This window comes from Delphinapterus leucas, chromosome 1, assembly GCF_059928025.1.
Source record: "Delphinapterus leucas isolate spDelLeu-1000000601 "Yukka" chromosome 1, BTC_Dleu_Yukka2, whole genome shotgun sequence".
NCBI lineage: Eukaryota > Metazoa > Chordata > Mammalia > Artiodactyla > Monodontidae > Delphinapterus > Delphinapterus leucas.
This window is the reverse complement of record NC_143129.1, coordinates 116071591-116083622: the sequence shown is the minus strand read 5'-3', so window position 1 is coordinate 116083622 and position 12032 is coordinate 116071591. Positions and strand designations below refer to the sequence as shown.

At 40.6% G+C, this 12032-nt stretch overlaps 1 protein-coding gene across 2 annotated transcripts in view; it reads right to left on the bottom strand.

The window, feature by feature from the left end:
- The window catches only part of MCOLN2 (mucolipin TRP cation channel 2), a 61451-nt gene that overhangs the window by 34849 nt on the left and 14570 nt on the right, over positions 1–12032 (bottom strand). For both annotated transcript variants that reach the window (XM_022580944.2, XM_022580945.3), the window contains exons 2-4: positions 11153–11312; positions 4021–4194; positions 2114–2267 (exon numbers count right to left, since the gene is read on the bottom strand). In XM_022580944.2, the coding sequence (XP_022436652.1) occupies positions 2114–2267; positions 4021–4194; positions 11153–11312 (488 nt within the window). The remainder of the gene's footprint in view (positions 1–2113; positions 2268–4020; positions 4195–11152; positions 11313–12032) is intronic.

Sequence of the window (12032 nt, the reverse complement as noted above, 5' to 3'; positions counted from 1 at the left end):
GGGTGGATTCAATATGTTCTTAAAATGACAGGTAAAATGATGAAATGGTCATAATGTTTCATGCTAAGCATACGTGGAAAGGAGAAGATAAGAAATTCAAAATCTGCATTATAGAAAGTGAAACACTGTATTAGAATGATATCCATCTAAATGTTGTAAAAAGAAATTTTTTTAACAAGATTCATTACAGTACCCCCAGTGAAGCTGAACTGTAAAGCTATAGGTCTAGAGGCAGGGACAGAGGGATGAATTAGGGGAAACCCTTAGCTTGAACTGTACAATCAGTCGTGCAGCTAAACATAACCCACCAGGAAAGCAGCACACAGGCAGATCTCTGCGCTGAGCACACTGAAGGATGCTTCTCTTAATCATAAAGATACTGCAAAATTCATAAATAGGTAATCTAGAACAGCTTCTGCTAATTAAAATTATAATGCCACACCAATGAAGTCAAACTCAATCCCTATTTATACCGTCTGCAGGCTTTCTCCAATGTGTCCAAGACAAGAACGTCTAAAATCCAGTTTCAAGCATTTTTAAGATTATTTTTTACACCTTTTGAATAGATACATCAAAAAGTTCTCTTTGATAAGTTATATTTAATTTAATAAGTCAAAAAATATAATTAGCTTGCTTCAACAGTCTCTCTTAATATAAAGTCAAATTAATAGTCAACTTCTCTCCATTTGGTTAAAAATATTCCATACGATGGAAAGGAAATGACCAAGGACACCACTGTCCAATGGTCAGGGAATAAATCCTGCTTTCTGCTCTGTCTCGCCTAGCCACTGATACTGACTTTGGCCACATTTCTTTAATCAATTTTCCAAGAAAAATCAGTTGAGGGAAACAACGTATGAATCACTGGAAAATAGTCGTGTGATTCATCCAATTAAGGCTCACATTTTTAAGAGGACAAGTGGCCATGGCTCATTTGGAGCAGAGGGTCACTGCACAAGCTTTCAGCTCCACCTCTCAGTACTCCCAGTTACAGGAACTGCCCACGGCGGGGAGCACAGCTGACAGCGCAGGAGAAACATGCAGGGTGAAACTGGATCAGCCCCTGCAGACTGACTACCACACAGATCTCAGGATAGCAGAGCCTGCAGGGCAATAAGATAAGGGACATTTCAAGGCTGCTGGCCACAGAACCAAGCTACTGATGGGTCTCTGGAAGCAACCTGGGGACCCTGACAAGTGCTGGCTCATGGGCTGTTTCTTTTAGAGTCAAGAGGGTAGGACACATTGACTTTTGAAAAGATTCTAAACAGGTAGCCTGTGGGAAATGAATTAGAACCTTTGTTTTACAGGGATGTTCTTCTATTGTATTACCAAGGCACCTTAAAATCGGGTTATAGGAAATATGGTCAAATGAACTCTGGAGCTCTCTTTTTAATAAAACCACTCCAAATTTACACTGCTACTAGGACCCGGGTTTCTGACCTGTTAGCTACTTGAGGAGCCATGACTGGTTAATCTCTGCAACCCCAGTTCATAAAACAGGGAGTGCTTTAGGCGTGATAACTGTACACCAAAGGTTTGTTGAATGAAAGACAAAACCTCCCGAGCCTCAGGTCAGATACTTTGCATTTATATATGGTATGCTTTTAAATTCTTAACAGAATGTCGCAAAACAATTCTACTTGATTAGATGTTAACTTTTTGCCAATCTCCAAACAGAGAAAATGAGTTATTAATCACAATTCACCTCTGAAGAGCATTAATATATTTAACAAATGATAAAAGCAAGAGTACCCAGCATTTTCACTCACATTATTTCATTTAGCAAATACAGTCTCATTTTTTTTCAAAAAGCCTAATCACCCCCTCACGGAGGGAAAAAATTAAACAAACAGGAAACACCTGTGCATTTACTCCCCAAAACCAAAAATCTTGAGTTGCACCAAAGAGATGCACAAATGTTCCTGGTCCTGTCACAGCAGAGCCATAGTTTGCTGAGCCAAAGCTCTTTGCAGGCAAACGTTAAAGCCTCAGATAGGTCAGCCGTCACAAAAGCGAAGTTGTTTCATTTGGGCTCCCGGCGCACGAGGGTGTTTTTTGCTCTTACCACAGAAGATGATAAAGAAATATAATGAAATTATCACTGTATTACCTATTTCAATGTCGCTGTCAATATTTAGCGTCTCATTAGAAGGAAACATGGTCCCTTTCTTGTAATGCTGCTTACAGACTTTTAATCCAATTCTGTTGTCTTCATTTTCTCCATAACCAAGGGTCCCCAGAGATAAATTCCTTAGCTGATGAAACTATTAAAAATAATTAAATAAAGACATTTATGAGCTTAACAAGTTTCATCAGAAGTTATAGCACATGGAATATACTTTTAGCTATTTTTTATTGTTTGTCTCATATCCCTCAGTAGAACTCCCCAATGTAAAACACCACAAGGTAATTTTCTTGGGTTGAGCAGAAACACACGGCATCACAGAACTCGAAACTAAAGTGCAGCCAGAGGCTCCCACCCACTCAGAGCCAAAGTCAAGGTCCTGCCTATCTCTCTGAACTCCCAGCCCACTACTGGCCACTGGCTCCACACACCCACCTCCAAAGCCACACTGACCTCCAGGCAGTTCTGGAGCTCTCTAGGCACACTCCTGCCTGGGGTCTTTGCTGTTCCCTCTGCCTAGAAGCCCAGGTATCTACCTGCAAGGTTCACGTCTTCAGACCTTGACTCAAATATTACCGCCTCCATGAGGCCTTTCCTTACCACCCAAAGAAAACTGCAAACATCCATCTCCAGTGCACAGGCACCACCAGGCAGTCCAGTCTCCTCCCCGCTTCATTCCAGTTATCATTTTCAACATACCTCTGAGGACCCAAGCCATCCACACCCACCGCTTACATTAACACAGCTTTACCATCTGCCTATCTGTACTACCAGGGCTTTACTGGCCCCTATCTTCATTAATATGAATTTATTATTCCAGGAAACTTTTGCCCAGGAACATAAAAATTGCAAATAAGTGTATTGTTTACTTCAGGAACATCCCAAAACCTCATTTAAATAGATGATCATTTTGAAGATGTAGTCTAATAACTCCCAAGACTCTCTGAACATCCCCCACCAAAACCCTCATCTTGTTATGCCCACCAATCCTAAACTATTATAGGATGATCTTTACTCAGTTCTTATCCAGCTCCCCTCACACTGAAAGACATGCCTTAAACCAGACTTCAAAATCTATAGCCAGACTTTGCACTCTACAACCTATGGAGAATGGTCAAGGGACCATCTCTGCTACCACTGTTAGCAGTGAGCTCAGTCTTGCTTCCCAACATGCGTTTTTTTGTTTGTTTGTTTGTTTGTTTTGGTGGTGTTTTCAAGGAGTCAGCATTCTGTACTTTATTTTTTACTTCTTTTCATTTGTCTGGCTCTCCCCTCTAGAATTAAGCTCTATAAGGACAGGAGTTTTGTCTGTTTTATTCATGCTATATCCCCAATGTCTAGAACAGTACCTGGTACATACTCGGTACCCAAATATTTACTGAATGAGTAAATGAATGAATGAATGAATAAGAAAGAATAAGAATTTCTCTCCTTTAAATATTTTCTTCAGGCCTACCAATCTGGTTTCTCAATACTACCTAGACACAAATATTATCATATCCTACTCCATATTCTTAAAGTTCAGCTAGGCTTATTAATACTAAGACATCAAAATTGAGATGCTAGAATCTTAGATTTGGTCTCTCATTCATCAAACCTTCTGAGATTATAAGCCTACTTTTAGCTATTTGGCTATTTGATCTGCGGTAATCTCCCAATAGTAGCGGGTGGGAAGGGATAAATACAAACATAAATCTTAAAGAAAAACTTAAAATAGGCAAAATCTATTGTGTGGAAATGTAGCTACGGAAAAAGCAATAAACTTTTGGCAGACTATGCAAAACTTAAATCAGAATATGTTAATATATGTATAATTTTTTTCTTTGCTAAGACAGCAAGGTCAAGGATCAACATATTCTCAAAGTATAGGTAAGTCACAACAAAATACTTGCCTGACTAATAGCAAAAAAGATGCTCTCATAGGTGTCCTCTTGAGTATATACACTGCAACTATATTCATCTTCATCTACACCGGAATATCCTTTCAAAAACAAGTGCTTAAAAGCAACAGTGTTTTCTTCTTTGAAAGCAACCACCAGCTGGTTACTTAAACCAAAACGAACAAGCTAGGAAAGAAAATCAAACAGAAGTATATGAATTTTACCATTTACCAGGGGAGGCAAATGCCTTCTTATTATCGTGAATCCTCACCTATAAACATCAGCCAGAAAAATCTCACTGCTTTGGCTTTTACTAATCATATCAATGTCAAAAAGGAAGTCTTTCCCCCCAGAAATAACCTCACCAAGCTAAATCAGCAATTCAAAATAGCATAAAATTAGAAGAAATGAGCACTCCTAGAGACTAACACCCTTACTGGCCTTTAATGATGGAGAAGGAGAAGAGGAAGGAGGAATCCAAGTCAGTTATGTCTGAATCCATTTTCCTTTTTCTTTTTTTATAGTTCTGCTATTTTTTTCTTTTCAAAAAAACTTTTTTGAAATATAGTTGATTTACAATGTTGCGATAGCTTCAGACGTATGGCAAAGTGATTCAATTATATATATATATATATATTCTTTTTTATATCCTCTTCCATTGCGGGTTATTACAAGATACTGAGCGCAGTTCCCTGTGCTATTCAGTAGGTCCTGGTTGGTTATCTAATTTGAATCTCTTTTTCTTACACTTGTATTTCAAATTTATTGTTTTCAAAACTGATGGACATTTGAGCCTTGAACAATGCGGGAGTTAATCCAAGTATAATTTATAGTCCGACCTGCGAATTCGAGGATTCAACCGACCATGGATCGTGGATCATGTAGCATTGTAGTATTTACTACGGAAATACATCCTCGTATAAGTGAACCTGTGTGGTTCCAACCTGCTATGTTCAAGGGTCAACTGTGCTTAGTAAGCCACTAATTCACGTGCTTGACTACTATTGGACAGTTAAATCTAGATGATTTCACATTCAGAAATTGTAAGTATTTTAAAAACTCATAACAGTGTTTTGCACGTGGCTTGTGAAGAACGTTTTTGAAAAGTGGCCTGTATAGTACTTCCTCCAGCTAAGAGGTAATTGTCGTCAAAGGAATTCAATTCCTCTAGCTCTGCAAGAACTCGTATGAGATTTACACCTAAGAGTTCCTGTCTCCAAGATCTACAGCATCAAAGCACCACAAAGGATAACAGGGGTCACTCCACCTCCATGATGTCGACCCAAACACTGTCACCACGCACCCACCTTCTTGTGATAAAACTCCTACTTATTCCTCCTTATACAGGGTTAGATGCCAAGGGCTCTCTTCACCAGGAGTGAATGTATTCTTTCTGCCCTTAAGTTTTCTTCTTGGAATCCAACAAGTAGGGAAAATTAGCGGGCACTAAATGTCTACCCCCCAAACCCAGGAAATTCCATACACAAACAACCTCTCTCTCCACTCACACTCAAACTCACACTCTGTCACATGCTCTTTCACACTCACTCTCACACACCCTGTCTCACACGTACACCCTCACATGTGCTCTGCTGCTGTCGTTCTCTCTCCTTCTCACATCAACACAAATACAGACACACACATGCCATGGCAGAAGTCAGACCCTTATGAACCCTGTCCCACACACCCTTCCCCATCTGCCCACTTTATCTCCTCATCTGCTTTATTAGACAATGAGAGTCCAGAAAACGTAACCCAAACCTTCACCATGCTAAGTCACCAAAACAATTTGGGACTCTGCTATCATGTGTGAAACCAGCAAGTTCAACAAGATGACCTTGACATTTGTGTTACCTGCTGTCACTCCATGGTTCAACTACCAGACCTTTCAGATGAAACAAATGTTAATTTGCACCTGCAAACTTACATAATTTTTTTAGTGATTTGTATTTTTTTTTTTAATTTATTTCATTTATTTTTATTTTTGGCTGGGTTGGGTCTTCGTTGCTGCATGCGGGCTTTCTCTAGTTGCGGCGAGCGGGGGATACTCTTCGTTGTGGTGTGCAGCCTTCTCATTGCAATGGCTTCTCTTGTTGAGGAGCACGGGCTCTAGAGCGCAGGCTCAGTAGTTGTGGCACACGGGCTTAGTTGCTCTGCAGCATGTGGGATCTTCCCGGACCAGGGATCAAACCCTTGTCCCCTGCATTGGCAGGCAGATTCTTAACCACTGCGTCACCAGGGAAGTCCCTGTATTTTTTTATCTTTTAAATTTTGCCCGACTTTTTAAACAGGCTAAATAATTAAAAATAGTTACCAGTTTTCAGCAATTATCACACTGCAGGCACTGTACTAACTGCTTTACACGCACTATCTCCCTTAATAACACAACAATCTTATGAAAATGTTAATACTGTTAACCCCACTTTACATATGTGGAAACTGGGATTTAGTCTCATTACACTGCCCAAGACACCTAACTAGAATGAAAGCCAGGCCTAAATCCAAAGTCATTTTTATTATGTTACAGGAGTTCCACCTGCTGAAAAATCTGACTTTAGGACTCCTGTTAAAGAATTTACGTGCCAGCTTTCCAGACCTGCAACTATTGTTTGAGAATGTACATAGATGACACTCTTTAGCATCTGAGCCTCACCAGATCACATTCCTCAAATACCAAGTCAAAGGACTGAGCCATTGCTTAGCCCAGCTATTCTAAGGAAAATATCAGATAAGAAGTCCCACAACATCCAACCTGTGCTGAAAGCTAAGCAACCAAAGGCTAAAGATTCTTTCAAGTATGTGATGTCTATCAATGGTGCCTGTAGGAACTGCCAGAAAAGGAAAGGTCACGTTGCTTTTCAAAAGCTAAAAAAGTAAACCAGGGAAACAATACACACATGATTGTTTGGGGGTTTTATTAAATACTGACATACAAATGAAAAAAAAAACTGGTACACACACATGAATCAAGTTCTTCAGTCGAAGTTTACTGAGTGCTTATTCTGTGCCAAGCAGGGATATAAAGTAGACAAGGTTGACACTGCATAGTGCTGAATAACAGCTCTTATGTCCTGAGTGCCAGGCACTGTGCCTAAAATTTATAACTTTTATTTCTCACTTAATTTGCCAATACCCTCTGAGGGAGATATTACACTAGACTCCACAAGGACAGGGATTTTTCTTTTCTTTTTTCCACTACTAGGGGCTCAGGAACTGGAGTAGTGGCCATCACAATGTCAGAGTCAAATACCGAATCTGTCCATCCCATTTTATACACCTGCAACCTGAAGTCAGATACTTTATCCAGGTTGAAACAGAAAAGAAAAGTGTGAGAGCGGGGATCCAAACCAGGTTTGTTTGACTCACCTGTTCTCTTGACCACATGGCCTACAACCTCTCAAACTGAAATGCTGCCAACTTAACTCTAGAAGTGGGGAATATTAGAGCCACTCTTCCCACGCTCCTAGCTAAGCTAAAGAAACCCAAAAAGTGAATGGGGAGTGAATAACTCGACCAAGACAGCAGCATTCAATTTGCTGCTATTTTAAGCTACCCCCTTATGTAGACTCAAAGCTCATTACCTCAATTTTGGGAATGAGAGAACATGGAGGTATAACCTCTGCTTGGAACCACCTCCATCTGGCATCAAGAACAGGAAATGTTCTCCATCCTGTTGTTCACAGAACAAGCAAAGATCCACATGTATGGCCCCAAATCAGGTCAGGGGTAGGACTTTCCAAGCAACTCTCAGTAGAGGAGAGAAACTCTGGAGGGGGAGATCATGAGGTCCCCTTCCTGCGATGGCAGAACGAAACACCCCCTACAGAGCAAGAGTGAAGAGATGATGGAGGATTGGTCAAATAATTTCATTTTTTAAAAGGGGCTGACAGGGGCTTCCCTGGTGGCGCAGTGGTTGAGACTCCGCCTGCCGATGCAGGGGACGTGGGTTCATGCCCCGGTCCGGGAAGATCCCGCATGCCGCGGAGCGGCTGGGCGCGTGAGCCACGGCCACTGGGCCTGCGCGTCCGGAGCCTGTGCTCCGCAACGGGAGAGGCCACAGCAGTGAGAGGCCCGCGTACCGCAAAAAAAAAAAAAAAAAAAAAGGAAGGAGGGAGGGAAACGGTTCCCTGGTAGACACAGGAGGAGGATTCTAGCTTAAGGAATAGCGTCCAAAAAAAAAACAAAGGGGTGACAGAAAAGTGCATTCTAGCCCCACTAACTAGATCTTAAGATTTGCTGAGGTTATAAGACAGAAAAATAATTACACATTAAGTGCAGCCTGGCAAAGATTGTGAATTTAAGACCTGATTATGAAATCAATGGAGGAGAAAATATTCTGTACCAGGTAAAAACAAGATACCACTCTAATAATATACAAAGAATATGGGAGAGAAAGAGCAGATCTAGCAAAAGAATGTAGACACCTCTCTCAAGATTATAAATCACTGCAGAATGCAGGGTAGGAATGTCTAAAAGAAAAAGTTTCCTTCCCATCAACCGTGATAAAACAGAACCCATCCCATTAGACTTGAGGATGGAGTGCTAAAAGCGACAGAAAAAGAGGAGGAGGGAAAAGTGGGATTTGAAGGAAAGAAAGATATTTGAGAAATCTGTTCCAATTACATATCACCCAAGTAGCAAAACTTATTAGAAGGACCCTACAGGGGAACACAAGTTTAATCCACCAAAATTTTGTTAGGGGAGGCCGGGTACAGTTACACAAAAAAGTAAGTGATCGATTCCCAGAAATATTCTATTAAAAGTGAAATCAGTGATGTGGCCAGCAAGGGGTAGTAGTGAACCCAGAAAAAACTACACGTTGAGTGATCAGGCAAGGCTTGCAGGGGAGGTGGACTTCAAATAGCACCTGCATGATGAGGGAGAAAAAGAATCCCTCTGGACTTGGAGAAACAACAGGGCAGGGATGAGAATCACTGGGTGGGTCCATCTGTCTGGGATGTGGGGAGGAAACAGGAGATGAAAAGCTGCTGGAAAGGCAAGTTGAAGGAGACTGTGGAAATCTGTGAATTTCAGGCCACAGAGTCAAAATTTTGTTCTGTGGAAAATAGGGCTCTACAGAAGTTTCTGAGCAGGAGAGACACAATAAAAGCATTCTAAGAAAAAATTAATCTGACGTGTATTGAATGGACTGGTGCATATGGAGATAAAAAAGGTAGGCCTAAGATGAGTTCCAGAAGCAGCCTAGTTAACTTATGTGTATTCCTCGAGTGCAAACTCTGAAGATCAACATCTAGAAAGAAACAGTATTTGAATAAGAGTGCAGACTCTGGAGCCAGACTGCCAGAGCTCAGATCCCGGCTCTGCCACTTCCTGGCTGAATGCCCATAGGCAAATTACTCAGCTCTTTTTGGTTCAGTTTCCTCATCCATACAGAGCGGGTAAAAACTGAACCTACCTCATGGATTCCAGTGAGGATGGAATGAGCTAACACACATGAAGCACTTACTGTGCCTGGCACATGGAACGGCTAGGCTACATGTGAGCTGTCAGCAGTGGTAACACATTCACAGCTTATACTCCCAAGACAATGCAGAGCATATGAGGTGCTTCAGACACATTTTTAATTAACTAACAATGTAAGAGTTTGTGCTAGAGAGGAGATAGTGAATATGGCAAAACATAGAGATACAGTTTTGAAGGAAGACTCCATGGGATTTAGTAGTTAGCAGGACAAAAAAGGTAAGTCAAAGAGGGTGATGGTATTTTATGCCTAGGTAAGTTACAATTTTAATAACATTAATAGATCAAAAACTTGAAATGACAGCTGGTTTGGCAAAAGAAATAATAGGGGAAAAATTAAAATTAACCAAATAGCAAAAGGGGACATTATTTCTCCTTCTTCCAAACAATACTAGCAATGCACCTACTTTATAGGTAGGTTGCAAAAATTAAAACTTCAAAACCAAGAATTAAAATGAAAAAAATTTTCAAAGAAAATAGGCTTCCCTGGTGGTGCAGTGGTTGAGAGTCCGCCTGCCGATGCAGGGGACACGGGTTCGTGCCCCGGTCCGGGAAGATCCCACATGCCGCGGAGCGGCTGGGCCCATGAGCCGTGCCCACTGAGCCTGCGCGTCTGGAGCCTGTGCTCCGCAGCGCGAGAGGCCACAACAGCGAGAGGCCCGCGTACCGCAAAAAAAAAAAAAAAAGAAAATAGCTAAGCATATACATTTAACACTGGCCCTGCCTCTCATCTTTGTCTCTTTGGAAGTAACTTGTTTACCCTAAAACGTGACGAGCTGGTACAGCATGTCATGCAGTGACAAGACCTCTTTATGAACACAGGATAAAGATGCAACTTCAGTTATGGCAGGAGCCGCCTCTCTCGTTTCTAAAACTATATGGAAGTGATTTTTAGAAAGGTATTTACTTTTGTGTTCCAGAAATCACATCTTTACAAACAGTTGTTACACTGATGACAGAATAATTATTTTCCCATGGAGCCTAATATCCCAAATCAGTACTGTTTTTAAAAGGACGCGTGTTTCAAATGTAGTTACCTACAGAGAAGCCTCCCTAAAACTGGTTCAGTAGCACAGGCCCAAAAACTAGATGACAACTGATAATAAAGTGCTTAACAGTATGAATTTAAGCAAAAGGTCCCAGTGTAGTCTTTAGACACTCCTTATAGTGCCTGGGAAAAGGGACAGGGCATAGGTAAGGTGGGGGAGTGTTTACTTAAGCACTTAGCTACTGATGAAAAGAAAACTTAGCATTCCATAAATCCAAAATCAAAACAGTCCAAAATGCAGATTTCCAAAGTGTATTTATATAAGATGTATTTGAATAAAGATAAAAGATTTCAAGAACACAGATCACTTTGGACTGGGCAGCCTTCATGAGCCCTGTGCCTCATTCAGATATAGAAACCCCACACCCCCTTCAGGTCTAGTATTATCTATATTTACAGAATCTGTGAGAGATGACCTCAGAGTCCCTCATTAAAACAAAGTCGGCATCTAAACTGAACTTCGACCTACCACCTGCCCTCCAGAATCAATATAATTTTACAGGTTTATGAACATGAGTGTGGCCTTTTCAGGACAAAAGTCAAGTGGCAGAACATGGGAAAACAGTTTCATCCTGGGATAAGAAAAAGAACAAATGAACTGATAATATAATTTACCTGTGTGGTGACCATGACTATCTTCAAAATCTGCAAACCCATTTTCCACGGAATCTGTTGTCTGGCTCGGAATTTTTCACAAGGGTTCATGAAGTAAAACTTCAGGTCTTCTCTCAGACATTCTTCTGTCACCTCAGAATCAAGATGAGCCATTGCATCTCTGCCAAAGAAGATTAATTTTTAAATACACAAAAGAGCCTGTCCATCAGAAAGCTCCTGATTAATACTTTCCATTCACATGCTTTACCCATTCTTACAAGCAAAACTCTCTCCAGCCAGCGATGTCCTTTTCACTTTAGAAATCTGAAAATGATTCAGGACCTTCTATCACCTGCCTTTACGTATAGCTACCCATCTTGTTCCAAGTGGCCATTATCAAAATTATAAAAATAGGATTTTGTTTGCAAGACTTGTCAATTCCTACATCCTAACAGATAGCATTCACTTGTCACTGGAGTATTAACAAAAACTAGGTGGGATACTTTGGTGATATGCTAGGTGTGAAATCACAGAAATTTAGTACAGACTAATGGAATTAAGTTGTTATGGAAATAGAGAATCTCTGTTCTATAACTCTCTGTTCTATAATCCTTGAAAGAAGGATTATGTCTCTTTTTTTTTGCGTGATATATCAGTGATTATAGATCCCAAATTATAAATATCTTTAAAGTTAAAATAGCATCTCTCTATTTATGCCCAATCATATAATTGTGTCATCCTATATATTAGCAAAATTTTGCTTTTACTATTTCAAGGACTCTGGACTCAGAAATGGGCACATGACTCAAGCTAGGCCAAAAAGAACCAATGAAATGTGGTCACAAGACTGTAATTATAACCAATGGAAGAGATGTGGTCTTTCCACTAAGTAGCCCCCAAA